Raw genomic sequence first — 16,895 nt, 5'->3', positions numbered from 1 at the left:
TTTTCAAGGCCACACTTTTTCCAGCTGTTTAAAGCTGGAGCCATCGTTACGCTTCAGTGTCCCCATGCAGCTCCTGCACATGGTTTTCCACCCTCCAACACTGAACAAGTGAAAACCACTGGCATTTACAGTTTTCAATTACAGTTTCTTCTCTTCAACCGGTGTTTGTATTTACTGTCAGACATGTAAACTGTCAGCATGTCCAATTCCTTTCGTTCCCGTTTCACTTGGTAAATTAAAGCTCTGCGTGTTCCTGGCAGGTGGAAAAGGAAGAGTCCGGATCAGCCCGTCTGAAGCTGCTGCACCCCCCATGTCGCTGGATTACATCACCACGTTATTGGCCCCAGGTGAGCCCACATTAGTCGCAGTGCAGGAGGTCAAATCAATGAATCCCTACTAAAATGAGTCGACTCCCTGCAGCAGTTTGGTAGTTTGCTCACAGGTTGTCATCCTGCCACACCTGCCAATAACATAATATCTATTTCTACACACAAAACAATATTAGCTGTGGTCATTGTGGAGTTTGTAATGAAGACAAGACTTTATTAACTGCCACTGACCCCATAAAACAGACACAACTGGAACAACTGATTTTAACTCATTTTGTTTTTACACAGCAGATCAGTTTTAAAGAGCCTATGTGTTGGATTGTGCAATTTCACAGACACTTCAATAAAACATCAAATTAAATAAAAATAATATTAAAACAATTACAATCTAACACCAGTTTTCTAAAATAAAAAATAAAAAGTGTAGCCAAGTGGAAGCAAGCTCTGTAAGTGTGTCAGAAAACAACACTGCAAGAAACACCTGCAGTGAAAATCAGACTGTCTGTCTGTTAGAGGGGAAAACTTCATGTCTTTATTAACATGTTTGAAATATACTGTATATTGTATGACTGGTTACAGGTCAATGTCAGGCACTGATGAATATTTCTCTCTAGAGGAGAACGGGGAGTGACACTTTAAAAAAAAAAAAAAAAAAAAAAAAAAAAAGGCCTACACTGTTTTTTGTGTAATTGCTGAAGTGTTGATTGGATATCGATGCGGTGCTGATGGTCGACAAATAAATGCCTCGCACCGGATGAGTGGTTCTGCTCATGACTGCGCGCTCTCACCTGCGGGAGAAACTCTCAGCAGCCCCACGCAGGGGGCAGAATATGACCGTCGGGGTCTTACCTGTAATTGTCCCACTCCCTTCCCGCACCTTGAAGCCCTTTTTAAACCATCGGTGGGGCCGCTGCTACAATCCAGTGGTGAGTCGCTGATGTGGACACATTTGCGTCCTGGACAAGGCGAAAAAACAAACGGTGTTTTTCTTTCTTTTTTCCCCCCCCGGATGAAATCAAACAGCTTTTTCACAATCACGCACGATTCTTCTTCTTCTTCTTCCTCTAACGCGGCAGCGCGGGCACCTCATCCGCCGCACAGCCGAGATCCCCGGGCTGCATCCAGAGCTGCTCCGATAGTCCAGAACCCAACAGAAGCTGCGGGACTCAGGCGGTTAATGAGCGGTAACTAACTGCGTCCTGTCAGTGGCCTGCGGTGGGTGAGTCACCCGGAGCACCAGGCCACGCTCTCACCGTGGATGTGGGAAATTGTCAAGAGTGGGGCTCGGTCCTCATCGATCACTTCAGCCTCCAGTCTTCGCTCCGCCGCGTCTCTTCCCAGTCTGACGGCTCAGCTCTGTGCGCACTAACTTTTATGGAGACTCCGGAGCGCACGGCGCACCGCCGCCACCTCTCCGACTGCGTTACAGTAATCCGATTACTCTAACGGATCTGTTCCCTTTTTAATATGTAACATGAACGTCACAGCGACTGGCCCGAGAGGAAAGAGTGATTTTCCACTTTTCTCACATTCAAATGAACCTCAGTGTGATAATGGACCAGTATCTACTTGGATGGAAAAACAAGAACGACCAGGTGTTCAAACTAATGTTATATCTTCGCTATACTACAAGGCTCATTTGGATATTTCTTAAATAATAATTCACAAAACTGAAAACGGAATTATTCTCATTTTAACGAAAGATAAAAAAAAAAAAAAAAAAAGATAAACTGTGAGTTTAACACTAAAGTAGTGAAACGGATTTTGGCAGCTCGGGCGCATTTGGTGAAGTAGAACACACATGATGAGAAGAAGTGGATTAATTAGTAGCTCCCGCAATAATATCAATAATACTAACAAATGCTAGAACTTCTCAAACACGTGACACCTCCATCTTCTACCTGCTCTGGCCACCTGTGACCTGTCACCACATTTTCTCCTGTACACGACCCCGTGGTCTGGAAGGTGTGCAGCCTGTGAACTGTTGAACTGTGGGGAAACGTCCAGACAGACCTGCTCATAAAAGTTGTGCACTAGTGCCATCACGTGGCTGTTTTTATGTATTTCAGCATAACGTCAGTGATGTCGATGCAGAGAGGCGGGAACTACTGCAAACAGGTGAAGTATGTCCTCACTGAGTTTGATCAAAAATGTTTATTCCATGGTGAAAACAGTCCAGTCACACACACACACACATACACATACACACACACACACAACTCACTGCACACACACACACTGCACACAAATTTCTTTTTACAAAATTCCTTAGTATAATGCATGTGTGGAGACAAAAAAAAATCATAAAAGTGACATAAGCACAAGGTGATTGGCTTTTGCAGTTCATACAGAAATAAAAGGGAGCACGTCCTTTTAGCTTCTGTCCATCAGGAAAATCAACACAACCGATGCTGTTTTTTTTTTTTGTTTTGTTTTTTTGTTTTGTTTTTTTTTGTTTCATTTTGACTTGAAAATGATCATCCTAAGGCAATCAGAGGAGAGAGTCATGTCTCTGTGTGTGGGACTGATGCGAGCGAACGTCCAGCTCCAGATTCAACACCGATCGTTCAAGCTGCGTCTGAAAAGGCATCAGCGGCTGTAGTAGTACTAAGTAGTTCATGGACCTTTTTTTTTCTTTATTTCTCAGATTTCCTCAGCATTCCTCTTTGATGTAGATTTGTTCGTCTGTGTCGGACTCCAGGTGCTCCAGCCGGTCCGTCTGTCCGTTCATTATCTCGTCTGGGGTTTTCATGAACCTGGTGAACGTGACACAGACGAGGAATCAGTTTTACGAAGGTTAAATATGTCATGAATGACGGATGATTTTTTGAAGACGGCGTCTTTAAGCTTATTTAAGTTGGAATACCTGAACAGAAGTCTTTGTCCTGGCTCTTTCCTGATAATGTTCAGTTTGTAGTAGTGTCTCAGTGCTCGCGACATCTTCTCGTACGTCATATTTGTCCTGTTCTGTAAGAGGTCAGAGGGCAACAGTGTCATTAATAATAATGATAATAATAATATATCAACGATGATGATGAATCTTTAGATTCTCTTTGCCATTTAAAGCTGCACTAGTTGATGTTTTGGTCATATGGGAGCAAAGTCATTATTGCAAACTTTTAACAGATAATTGTCTGTTTACACACCTAAGCAAAACAAAGAGAGGCTAAAACGCTGTGTACAAGTGAGGGTAAAGTTGGGTGATAGTTCATCACTGTGAGGAGCAGCGTTCATGTTGTGATTTGATCAGTTGTTAATATTGATTGGTGCAGCTTTAAAGTCCTATCCCTGGGAACATTAAACCTGAAGTAGCTTGGGAGACGAGCTAAAAACACAACGCTGACATGTGATCACCAGCAACAGTTCATTATTCTAATACTGCAGCCACTTTTCTTTAGAGGCTAAATGTTCCACTACATTCACCAGCTGATCACTAACTTGGTCTGTCTGCTGACATGCAAAGAGTGGTGTTTTTTTGTTTGTTTATTTGTTTGTTTGGGATCCAGGTTGTTGGGAGTGTTACAGTTTGTTTACCACAAAAGCAGAACAATGAGTAAAAGTGGCCTAAAATCTCAGTCGGGCTGAAGGTCAGGTGATAATTCTCTGAGTTCTAATTTTGAGCCATTGCTGGTATAAAAAAATCTCCATTAATAGAATAAAATCTTTGCTCTTTCGTGGATCTGTGATGTCCCTGCAGACAGGTGACTGAACACCCGGGGTGCGTGTTTACCTTGTGATTGCCCCAGAGCCTAGCCAGGCCGTTGGGGTCCATGATGCGGAAGACTTTGTTCTCTGGATCCTCCCAGCGGATGTAGTTCTCGTACCTGCTGTCTGACAGGAGCTGGTAGACGTAGTCCCACAGCAGCCTGCAGTCTGCAGGGACACAACAGTGATGGTGTTTTCAAATGAAGAAGTCACCTCATGCAGCTTTAACCTTCAGGGCTCGTCAGGACTAAGTCTTACCTGCTATCCGTCCAATGGGCATCTGCTGCTCCTCTGGAGGAGACACCGGCATGATGACGTGGTTCCTGTAGAGCGCCTCCTCCTGCTGCAGAAGGTGCTGCTGTTGCTGCTGCTGTGCCAGCGGCAGCACGTGGTGGTGGCCGTGGACTTTACCTTCGCGCCCGTTCTCAAGCGTGGCCTGAGACAGGGATCCGCCGCGGCTGTGCCTGAAGTCCATGCCGGCACCCCCGCCACCGCTCCTGCTCGGGCTGAGGAGCAGAGGGTTCATGATGGTGCTGGGCATGAGCTGGATGACGCGAGGAGGGCCCGCCTCCTGGCCCCCAGGGCTGCCCGGGCAAGGGGGGTCTCGGGGCGTCGTGCAGCGCCCGTTTGGTGCGGCCGGGGACACCGACAGAGGGTACATTTCCTCGGGCAGGTGGTGGTTGCTGTCGGGCAGCTGGGAGAAGGTTTGCAGGGAGTCATCGTTAGCGGCGCGAGGGTGGTTCGGCTCCAGGGGGGATCGTCGCGGGGTTGGATGGTGAGGGGAGCGGGAGCGGTGCCGCAGCTCAATGGTTGGTGGATGCTGGGGGATTGGCTCTGCACCACGCGGCCCCCGTCGTACCGTTTCTGAGGATACAAAGGAAACAACATGTCATTAATATCTACGACTAAGTTACTCCAGTTTATTGTTAAATAGAGACAAAAGTCAAAAGACTTCTTTTGTCTTATCTGTGGACTGTCAGACACTTTCACCCTTTATGATTGCATGTAGACTTGATTAATTAGCTTAATTATAGGTAGAAATAATAGATAATTAAAATAACTGCTAGATGCTGCTGTGTATTGAAATATTTATTACCTTGATTCATTCATCTAGAATACAAACTCTGTGTACCTGTGGATTTCAGCCAAAAGTTCTGGGTTACCTGAAACAGGTTTTCTAGTGATGTCACGGAAGCTGTTGGGTGTATACCATTCCTTGTGTTTGCCATACAGGTGTGCCAACAGTAAATACATATTGGTTATCTAGGTGAGACGTGTGAATCACAATATGAACATAGAAGGGAACAAGACTTAAAAATAGAACTGAGTAAACACCTGAATCTGAACGTGGCAACTCAAATTCTAAATTGGAAGAAGGTAGCACTAATCTCGGAACTTCCTTTTTATTTTGTCCACCTGTTGTTGTTGTTGTTGTGTGAAGCCCACTCTCTACTTCCAACTGTAACAGAGCATAAAATGAAGTGGTATATTGTAGCTTTTAATATTTGTCCCCTCTGCCACTAAGTTTTTTTTTTATAGGTGCTTCTAGCTGAAGGCTCCTGGCTTCACACAGAAGTAACCACTAGGTGTCACTAATATCCCACAGATTCTCTAGTTTGTGTTGAAGTAGTTTGAATTTTGCTGATTCCTTCACTCAAAAAGAATGGAGAAAAAATATATATATTTCAGGCCTCAAAACAAGGAAGGACAGAGGTAAAAAAAAAAAATACCAGAGCACCAGTCATTTCTCCACAGTGGCAGTTCGTGGAGCTTGTTTATGTAAAGCAGCGTTTCCTTGTTGAACAGGTTTTACTGTCAACATGTGAATTCATTCCTGTGTTGCTGTGTCATGTTTCCTCAGATCAGAGCCTTCACTTTTTCTCCTTTAATACAACAAAGTCAAGAGGCCTGTGCTTTCCTTGCTCTAGTATTACTATTATCACCACGCATATAAAAAGAGCATCTTAAATTCTCTACTTTAAACATCAACATTATCGCTTAGATGAACATCTGAGTGTAAAATTCCCTCAATGTTTCAATATTTTTGTCATTAAAAATATTTTAGCATTTCATATTCCTAAAAATGTAATTTTGATATCCTCAACTTAAGTCTTTTATTTTGCTCCTTTTAAGAACATATGTTTTTTTGTATTATTCCTCCAGCTTTCCATTAGTGGATCAAAAATGAACCATATACTGTCTAGTTCCTGTGAACATTCATAGCAAACGTTCATTCATATCAGTTACTTCTGTTATTTCAGGTGGGCATGTATTTACTGTCAACCACACCTCAACTGCCATGAGCAACAACTCATTACTTTACACAACAAAATTTTTTTACATTTGTACGTTTAATCTTCATTTTCCACCTCAAAAAGAAAAAAGAAAAAGTGACATCACCCACACAAAAACGAGGACCTGGTATTAGCTTGTGTTCAGCTAGATAACGTTGGATAGCTAGACAGCATTACTGTAGCTGTTTTGGATGTATTGTATTTAGAACTTAGCCACTTAGCTGAGTTGATAATTAAGTTGTTGTTTTTTTTTTGATGGGGTCAAAAATGACTCGTCCTCAGTGGTGTTTGAGGTGAGGTTCACACCCGTACTGTTGACAACTAGATTACTCAACTGCTAGTTCATTAAGTAGCTTAATTTAGAGATACTTTTACTTTAAAATTTTCTAATTTGATTTTTGTCGATTGATTTGAATATCAGTTTATAGTAGATTACACACGATTCAAACTTTCACAATTGTATGTATAAATAAAGTTGTATGTAAAAATAACAGCATGTTAATTGATTTATGATTTTTTCTTCTTCTACATCGTTGAAGCTGCTGCAGCATCGAACAGTCTTACAGATGCAGGGTACGGAGTCTGTCATTAGGTTTTATTCTTGTGTGGAATTTGAATTATTTTGAGCAAAGTCAATCAATAAAAAAAAACACAGATTCTAGTGAAGGTGATTTTGGACCTACTTATGCAGGAATGTGGCTTCCGATATCCAGTACGTCTAAAAGTTCTGCAACGGTAAAGGCCAACTTTCAGTGCTTCCCACTATAATGATATTGTGTCTAACTCCAGAGCTAAAAATACGTGAACTGTACGCGTTAAAGAAGAAAAAGCGGTTCATTGGACTGACCTTCGAGCTTCAGGTGCTGCACGGCGCTCTCAGGCAGCGAGTGGAAGGAGTTCCCAGGGAAATAGGCAGATGGGTAAAACACATGGGGCTTCCTCTGCTTCAGGATTTGCTGCAGCAGCTCATACAGGACGTCCCCTGCAGAGATGCAAAGGTCAAAGGTTAACATACATCTCTCGGTAGCCTTTCACGTCTGCATAAAATGGAAAATTTGTGTTGGCGTCATCCACAGAATCAGGTTCCCCCTTCTTCTCTTTGCTTTCCAGGCAGCAGGGAGCTTGAGCAATAATGGAAGAGTCACAGAGGAGGCAGAAACCACATCAGATGGTTTCAGGAACGGGTGGCACAGACATCTACTAAACTACTATGAAAATATTTCCTAGATATTCAACTCAGTGAGTTGCCAGAAGTGTATATTTCCTCTCACAGAAGAAGCATTTCACTTCCACAGAGTAAGATAATCACATTAAACTCAAAGAATTTATGTTTTAACGTTATATTGTGGAAATTTCCCACAGGAGAAAAGCTTAGATTTTCAGAATAAAAATATGAGAAAAAAAAATCGAAATAGTTATGCACATCATCGGTTCAGCTGAAAACATGAACCATCTGTTGAAACAAGTAAATGGGCCATGGTTCTATATGACCCTGGTATTCTCCTTGAAGTGGTTATACAGTAGTGGTGACACCGGGCACAAAAGCTGAGCAGGAAGTTCACTGAATGCTTAACAGCTGTTTGTTTTGCCTCAACATCGACACTGACGGCTCAGCTGCCGGCACGACTAAACATTTACACTGCTACCAAAAAAAACACAGCTACAGTAATGTGACTGCCATCACACAGTATCTCATCCTTTCTTAAAGCCTTCCCATAACAAGGAAATGATTCTCATAAAGGAAGTGATGGCTAACATGCGCGCACAAACGCACACACACACCCCTTTCAGTTCTCACTTTCTGGTCCTGTGGAACTGAGTTGCAGTGTGGGGAAAATTCCTGCTTCCTGGTGCATGAAGATTTGCTTTGATTTTCGATTTCAAATGTCTGTTTAAACTAAAGAGCTTCACATTTTATCTTAAGAAATATGATGTTCATCATTATGAATTACAGTTACCAGGAAATTGAAAATGATCACGTTAGCTTGCAGTCATAACTCACATGTAAAACACCTACATTTTCCCATGAAACATATTCAAGTGTAAACATGTAGTAATGTAGCTTTTAGAACTGCTGGAAGTGAGGTTAACACAGATATTCCAGGAAAAAAAAACCCCAAAAGAAACAGTCTATTATTACAAAGAAAAATATGGCACACGGCAGGGACTGATGGGAACCGCATTCTTATAATTGCCCAAAGGAGGAAACAGTCACATCACAAGCCAAAGAAATTTTTTGCTCCGTTCCCTAAAATGACGTTTCACTGACGTTAACGACGACAACGGCCAAAGCATCTACTGATACTGAAATGTATCTCTTGACACCTTGTGATGCTTCCAGTTTTAGGGGGAAAAAAAGTCATCAAACTTCTAAAGATAGCACATACATGAAACCATTTCACAACAAAATTACTCCGTCATCACATAACAACTAATAAAACCTGTAATGATGAGTCACACTTTCCAGACTTTTCTCCCAGGCCTCAGTTTCTTGACAGGATATGGACATTTTGCATAGATTTGAAATGGAAACATCCTGATGCTAGCTTGACAACAGCTGTCAGCTGGGCTATCTCGCTCTCTCTAACTACAGATCACGTGTCATAACATGTAATATACTGCGAAAGAGCAGACAATGGGTAACATATACAGTAGGAAATGTCCCGACTCTGCTCCAGCTTTGCCGAGAAACTTTTACTAACTTTTACAGACATTCTGTCTAAACCTACGGAGGACTAAAGCTGACTTATTCATTAAATAATAAAAAATTTAAAAAAATGCTGAGATAAATAAGACAAAACCATAAGTAAAGGAATAATTAAATAAATTAAAACTGAAATGAATACATAAATGAAAATTAAAAAAATTAAATGAATATAAAAATAAATGTGGATAATTAATCACAAAAATAAACCTTGGAATATATGTATTCCTGTACTGTGTCTCACTCTTAATGAGGTAGATGGTCCTAACCTCACTGTAAAGCATGACGAGGCAAAAGCTAAAGATCCTGCAACGCTAACATCAAAAACACGTATAGTAGTCAGCATCGCTTCACACACCAATGACAAGGCAAAAGTTTAACATCATTTACACACAGCGAAATGTAGAAATAAACAAATGAAGTAAAAAATATAGATTTACAGAAATGTAAAAATAAATTCATTTATTTCCTGATTAATTGCCAACATCTTTACTTATTCATATTTTTCTATCAATTTCAGCTTTAATGTATTAATGTATTCTTTTATTTATTGATTTAAATGTATTATTAACATTATTATTATTAACATTATTATTATCATCATTATTATAATTATTATAATTATCATTATCTTTCAGCATTTGTTCATTTATTTACTTTAAGTCATTTATCCACCTCCATACGATTCCTGCACATTTCTGAACCTACAATGACCTGAACCACAGCTTCTGGTCTATGGACAATTTTTTCCTGCGTCTTTACATTTCACAATGCCGACCACTCCTTACATCCCAGTCTTATGACTATCACCCTGAGCCACACCACACACAGCACTGACTTCACCCATGTGTTGTGTAAAATTTCCAGGACACCAGTCATACTCAATCTGACGTGAAATCCTGTTTCATTTTTAAAAATAGAAATCCAACAGTTGACTTTTTGTGTTTTATTTTCAAGGGGCTGGCCGCTGGTGTTGCCAAGGCGACAGCTCAGGTCGGTTTGTACTTCCTGATCAACGATCTCCTACTTCCTCCCCCAGCTGCCTTACTATAACAGCTGTCTCCCTGCACTGTTGCCTGACACTGCCACCTTGCCTCCTCGGCTCCAGCTGATTTTATTGATTTTTAAAGGGCACAGTTTGGCTGTAAATACATTAATTTTACAGCAGCATTAACACACCTAAACATTAATATTGGTCTTAATCACCAGGCAGGGCTACAGCTGTTCAAGAGTCGTGGTTTTTGCCCTACTTACATTTTGTTGTGAGAATGTGATTAATTCATTTGAGAAACTATCAGTCACTCTCAGTCTGCGAAGGCAGGTGTCACTTTTTTCCCTTAGAAAAGAAGCTTCTATGTATGGTTGCACCACTTTTTCCATGATTTCTCTGCACCCAGTCAGAGTGTTTCCATGATCTAAAACGGTTCTTCCTTCCTACTTGGTAAATCTTGTTTTCCAGTCTGGGTCCTGCTCCAGTTGGACTGAAAGAAACATTTAATGCAATCAATGAAAGTGACTCATTTCTCTGATGTCTCCAGTTTTCCCAACCTGGACTATACCTCTAACAAGGAGGATAGAAAGAAGAGGGAGTACCAGAGTGGGGGGATCTGTAGCGGAAGTCCTCCTTGGTGAGCAGCAGCAGGGCTTTGCCATTCATCTGGAAAGAGCCACTGGTGATCGGCCGCAGAGCGAACTCCTTCTCGGCCCATCGCAGCCACTGGGCCACGTCCTCTCTGCTCCAGAAGACCGGCTGCAAACCTGGAGGTGGACAGATTTGGGGGGAGGCAGAGGAACAAGAGGGAAGAAGTTGAGACCAGGGTTAGGTGAAGAAGCAGCAAAAAAAAAAACACAAAAAAAAAAACACGGAGGTGGAGGAGAAAAGAGGGAGGCAAAGAAGGATGAGCTCAGTGAAAAAAAAGCAGAAGGACAGGGGGTTGGGGGCGAGGAAGGAAGAAAGAAGGAAAGGCAGGAAGGGGGGGCGAAGGGGAGGGAGGGGTAGGGAGGAAAGGAGGAGGGGAAGGGGGAGAGAGGAAGGAAGGAGGCAGAGGCAGTAAAAAGGATATTGAGGAAGTGGAGATAAAAGCCAAAAGGAGGGAGTGATTACGGGAACGGTGGCAGAGATAAAGAAAAAAAGATGAAGGAGGAGGCAGAGTCAGAACGGGAGAGGAGGTGAGAATAAAAGATTAGAAGATGATAGGTTGAGGGGAAGAATACAGGATGAATCACAAGGATAAAAGAGGAACAGGGGGGTATATGAGAAAGACGGTCAGACTGTTATTTTATTTGATCTGCTCTGATCTGCTCTGCTCTTTCGCCCTCTGACAGGCACATCAGAGGCCGGACAGTTTATTAGTTTGTGTATAAATGAAGGATGACACATGGAGGGAAAAGAGCTAAGGAAACAGGAATGACAGTATCTGTTTTTCCTCCCTGCTACGTTTCACTCACTGCCGTGGGAACAGGAGTGTAAAACATCTGCACTGGCGACCAACAGGCATTTAGAGACAACAGTGAGTGAGCAGACACCACTGTGAAAACAATCTCAGCTAAACCTTCAGTCTCACTTGAATGAACCTAGAAAACCACACTATTGTATGGCTAATTTGACCCCATGGCAACCACTGCAGTTGAGTGCTACTGCTACTGCTAATGCTACAACCCACTCAGAGTGTATTGAAGTGACTTGCAGCCACTTTTTTCTCAGAAATACATTGTCAGTAATTATTTTTAATAATAATCTTTGTTGAATTATTTGTTTTTTGCACCTGCTAACACTGCTGCAGAAGCTAGCTAGCTGAATTGCAAAAATTAGCATAAACCGTTTTGCATTTTCTTTCATTATTTTTACATGTCCGGCAGAAAACCAATTAGCTTAGCAAGAATGCAGTGTTACACCTATGGCTAGTTTGACCTTTGCAGCTCAAGTTAATGTGGAAGTGCATGAATTACAGGCCAATAAATATATTTTGGCTTCAGAAAAATGCTGCTAAATGTTCTTCAGAGTTACAAATTCAGTCCATTTTTTGCAACCAGAGGTTAAAGTCTCAAAAGACACCTTCACTTCTATAAACGTGTTGCTGATTTTAAAAAAACATTTCCATTAAGAAAACATCAGGTGAAACAGGCTGGCCCAATTAGCTAAAATAAAATTAGCAAAATAAGTAGCTTACCTAAATAACTAAGTATGCCAACATTTAAAAAGCTGGTACAGTACTTATATATATATATATATATATATGCATGCATACACACACACACACACACACACACACGATTACATATATAGACATATATATACATATATATAGATTATATATAGACTACCAATTGTCATTTATTTAGCTTATTCAAATGTGGTCTTACCAGATGAGCTGTGGTTTTTGTTCTATTCACCAAGGTTTATTTCAACCACTTTGATTAATTCTTAAACTCTGATATTCCTGATATTGTCTGACACAACAGGAAGTATATTTTTTACCTTACACATAAACATTTTGACCCTTATTTATCCTGGTTAACACGGATCTTGCCACCTCATCGTATCATCTCGCACTCTGTGTAACCCAATGATTTTCAGGATGACTCAGACTCACCCCCTCAGTTTTTTTTTTCTTTTGTCTCATTCTCTTTTTCACATGCACAGACACAAAAAACAGACTTTCAGCAGTGTACAGCTCTGATCAGAACATCCATGACACCCACATGGAGCATAACTACTCATTTCTAACATCTCACTTATCGCCCAGACTCAAACACTTCCTCTGGGAGTCAGACAGCTGTTATCTTTGGCCGCCAAAGTCACTGTCACACAAGTAATAGGAACCTTGTGCTCGCTTTCAGGCCTCCCTCCAAACCCCCGTCCGTCCGTCAAACAAAGGAAGTTTTCACCAAGCGCAATCAATATAAAATGAAACCCTGTCTAGATTGTCAGCTTCCCATTTCTTCCCTTCCCTTCTAGTCCTCTATATTCAGATAGGGGCACGAGCGCAGCCGATATATCCGGGAAGGCCTAGGTTATCCGAAGCACAGCTTAAAGCCTGTCAAGCTCTGACCCTCAGCCTGTCAACAGACATCTTAAGAAAGTGTCAAGGAATGGGATACAGGTGTTTCAAAACCACAGGAACTAATGGTGGGCAGATAAGGAACTATATTTCTTCACATTTACTCTCTGGGTTTTCCCTTGTTTCTTGGCACACAAACACAGTAGCAATCCTGGCTAGGCTACATTATGTGGAGCTTCTAGTATGTGTAACATAATGCATGTAAATGTGCCTGTTTGTTTTCAGTCCCTGTTTCCCACCCTCATGTCTAAAGCAGGTAACTTAAACCATAAGAGAAAGCTTCATAACACGACCTGAAAACCAGTGATTTGCTAAAGTATGGGTTTTTACATAAATTTTCTCTTTTGCAGCTACAAATTTAACTGGACTACATGACAGGAATAGATCTAGATGCAATGGAACACTAACTGACTACCTCACTGACTTTTTATCAATATTGAATCAAGCTGCCATCTGCACTGCATGCAGCAGCTGTATGTTCGTCTCTCGTGGCTGACTTGTGAGAGCAGCTAGGCCGGGGCGGGCAGCAGTGCAGCCTGGGTCACGAGGTCATGGCTGCGGTATGCTCTCTCCAGGGCTGGAGAGAGGTGCTGCTCTGCCAAAACCCCTCCGAGATCCGGTCTGCCGGCCTCAGCCATCTGCACAGAGCCCAGAGGAGGAAGCAACAAGGGGAGCAGAAGGGAGGAGGAGGAGGAGGCGGAGGAGAAGGAGGAAGAAGGGGGCCCAAACAAACGTGTCCCACAACACACTTTGGCAGGAAGCAATCCAGCGTGGGCTCCGTTTCAGCACAGGAAACTTCCTGCGGTAAGGTTAGAGAGCGACGCTGGGAGGTTTATTAACAGTCAGAGAGGAGAAAAGGAAGAGTGGAAACGGAGAGGAAAGAGTGATGAGAGCAGCAGCGGATGGTGTGTGAGGACGGAGAAAAAAATAAAGGCAGATGAGATAAAAATGGCAGGAACAAGAGGACTACACAGTGACAAACAGGAAGGGAAACAGATACTCAGCCAGCACAGAGCAGGACATCATATTCAGTCCTGAACTCCTGCTCTTCTGACTGTGTGTAGCCAATCAGCAGCTAGTTCAGGCCCCTCAGCTCAATCCCAGCATCTCCCACCTGTGGGCTCTGACTCTACTGTCACTCCCTGCTGTGATGAGCCCGGTGCTTCGCTTCGGGGGGCTGACCAGGTCAAAACGCTGTGTTATAATATAATAGACTGCTTTCATGCAAGGGAAGAAGTGCATCAATGATGCTCAAATATTTACTGTATCGTAGAAGAAAAATTCCTGCTATTGCAACTATTCCATTAATATTTAACCCTGTCCATATTTAAAGTAAATGACAGTGATGTGAAATGATTAAATGTGTTCATGAAGCTACAAGTCTCTGCGTCTTTTCAGCTTCATGTTTTGAAGGAACTGAAGCATCTGCCTGTTGACATGCGTCTTTGTCCTCCCTGACAGAAACCATTACAGCTGTAGGTGAGTCACAGAAGACTTACACTGATTTCAGGATTAATACCTGAGTCACATTCAAGTTGCAGGTTTCAGGATCTTTTCTCAGGGCAGGAACTGATTCTAAACATTATGCCAAAACTTTTTTTGTTGTGCAGCCACAAACATCCTCTGCTTACTTTGAGGTGAGAAGGCGGATGGATGACATGGACGTGACATGACACACTCTTCCTTCAGCGGATGAATGTGTCCTTTCTGGTTGTTTTCTGCCTGAGAATGTGTTGCAGATTTGTTGCACGTTACAGGAAGAAAATCAATTTCAGTCTTCCTTGTCATCAGCCTCTGCCTTTTGTGGAATGCAGCTCAGGTTCACAGTGCTCATAAGAGTGTATATGTGTGTGTGTTTACATTGAATGAAACCCTCAAGCACGACAGCAGCAGGATCCCAAGCCCTTTACTAAACCGTGGGCTCCTAATCCTCTCTGATGACACATAATTTTCACTCTGTGGTTTCTCAGGCCCCCGCTCATGCTCACTAACACGCATACACACACACACACAGCGCACAAGTTGCCAAGGCAACTCATAAGTGCTTGGGATGAATGAAGGGAAGAGGAGGATGAGATCACTGGTATCTTGTTTCGTTGTTGCGGTACAGAAGCCCTAAACTTCCCCTCTCAGCCAGACGAGTTAATGAGGTCCGTCCTGCTGTGAAGCTGAAAGGTCCCGTCCACAACCTCAGCTTCGCTCCACACGTCTCACCAGCAGCCACAATGCTGCCCGAGCTGCTTATGTTTCCCTCAGCCGACTGAAAACTGCAACGACAACGGCCTTTTGATGGACTGACAAAAAAACGTCTTTACAACTGCAAACTGCAAACTGCACCTCTCGTGGCCATATGAAAAGGTTCATTGTTTTCATTTATATATATATAAAAACAGCTGAGTCCAGGATCAGCAATAATGAACAGTTCATTTCTTCCTGCCTGATCATTTTATCACTGATCTATCCCACTGATATTTTGGGCTAGGATAAGTCTTAATTAGCATGTTAGCTCCTGTATCAGCTCATCCTTCTCCTCAGATTAGCACAGTAGCTAATGTATAGCCGCATCCCAACTACACAGTAAATGCTCATTCTAACCAGTTTTTAAGTATGAGGTATTTTCAGACTGGAAAAAAAGCAAAATTTCTGAATATGAACACAACTGTACCGCAATGCACCAGACACTGAAATGTAGGCCCTGTGATCAAGGTGAAACCGTTTTGGTCCAGCAAGAGAAAACAAATTAAATGTCAACATAATAATGTCTTTAAATGACAAAGAAAGCAAAGATTCAGTGAACGTTTGATTACATGATTTAAACAAATAATTGATAATAAAAAAATCTTATTATTATATTAGCATTCAGAATACACAATTTGTTTGACTGTGACTGATGAAGGCCTTGTGTCATTTCCTGTGTGTGTATGCTACATTTTCTGTATACTACCTGGCACAGGCTAAATGTGCGCGTTGTGACAGAAGTACAACAACACTGGGGATCCACATGGGTGAGATTAGCCCCATGACGCTGCCCTCATCATGAATCTGAACCTCTGTCAATGTACAATTATTAATATTAACATCAGCATTTCTGTGTTTGATGAATGAAACAAATATGTTCTGAGTGTAATTTCAGTTTCCTCTTGTTATTTTGTAGGTCATGTATATTTCTAATCATTTGGAAACAGTGGCTGATTGAATGTGTTCAGTCTTTCTGTTTCCTTTCTTTTTATTTGTAAAACTGGAACAAAACTGCACACATCCTATATTTTGAGTCATAGTGGGATCTGAAAGTCTCAGATATTATTTCCTTTCTGTCAGAAACTTTGAACTGTCTAAATATACACACAGACACAACTGATGCACACAGAAATCTCAGCTTAGTCTGACGAGGATGAACTATCACTAAATAAACAAGAAAAAAAAGAAGCCTGGCTACATCAGTGAGGCTGGGACTTTGCTCTCCAAACTCAAAGCTCCTTAGTCACTCAGTTCTTCAGTAAATGTTTGCCTTTTCTCTCGAAGCAGAAGGCGGCGGATATTGGTGTTGGTATCTCAATAGGGGAAAAGTTTTTCTTTGTACAGATAGAGGAGGAGGAGGGGGAGGAGGGGGAGGCTGGCCATGACCGTCTTACACCCTTACATATTGGTATGAGAGCAACACGTTTCCTAAGTTAATCCTCACACACTATTCATCTCCCGTCACCGTGTGTCTCTGTATATCAGTTCCCTGTCAGGTAGGTGTGGCAGGGGAAAATCCACCTACACACACACACACCTTTACTTTTCAATCAAGAGAACCCCC

At 42.1% G+C, this 16,895-nt stretch overlaps 2 protein-coding genes across 4 annotated transcripts in view; both read right to left on the bottom strand.

Moving 5' to 3' along the window:
* tafa2 (TAFA chemokine like family member 2) overlaps positions 1 to 2,364 on the bottom strand; it is a 63,332-nt gene extending 60,968 nt beyond the window's left edge. For both annotated transcript variants that reach the window (XM_023422975.2, XM_023422976.2), the window contains exon 1: positions 1,179 to 2,364. The gene's annotated coding sequence lies outside the window, so the exon portion shown is untranslated. The remainder of the gene's footprint in view (positions 1 to 1,178) is intronic.
* A 104-nt stretch (positions 2,365 to 2,468) lies between these two features.
* Positions 2,469 to 16,895, bottom strand: part of etv6 (ETS variant transcription factor 6) — a 27,539-nt gene continuing 13,112 nt past the window's right edge. For both annotated transcript variants that reach the window (XM_023422972.2, XM_023422973.2), the window contains exons 3-8: positions 10,626 to 10,790; positions 7,176 to 7,310; positions 4,293 to 4,898; positions 4,060 to 4,202; positions 3,196 to 3,296; positions 2,469 to 3,085 (exon numbers count right to left, since the gene is read on the bottom strand). In XM_023422972.2, the coding sequence (XP_023278740.1) occupies positions 2,983 to 3,085; positions 3,196 to 3,296; positions 4,060 to 4,202; positions 4,293 to 4,898; positions 7,176 to 7,310; positions 10,626 to 10,790 (1,253 nt within the window). In that variant the 3' untranslated portion in view covers positions 2,469 to 2,982. The remainder of the gene's footprint in view (positions 3,086 to 3,195; positions 3,297 to 4,059; positions 4,203 to 4,292; positions 4,899 to 7,175; positions 7,311 to 10,625; positions 10,791 to 16,895) is intronic.

Source organism: Seriola lalandi, unplaced genomic scaffold (assembly GCF_002814215.2).
Source record: "Seriola lalandi dorsalis isolate HSWRI2012SDOR001 ecotype SW California unplaced genomic scaffold, Sedor1 jcf7180002054688, whole genome shotgun sequence".
Classification (NCBI taxonomy): domain Eukaryota; kingdom Metazoa; phylum Chordata; class Actinopteri; order Carangiformes; family Carangidae; genus Seriola; species Seriola lalandi.
The sequence above is the reverse complement of the archived record's forward strand: the minus strand, read 5'-3'. Positions and strand labels throughout refer to the sequence as shown.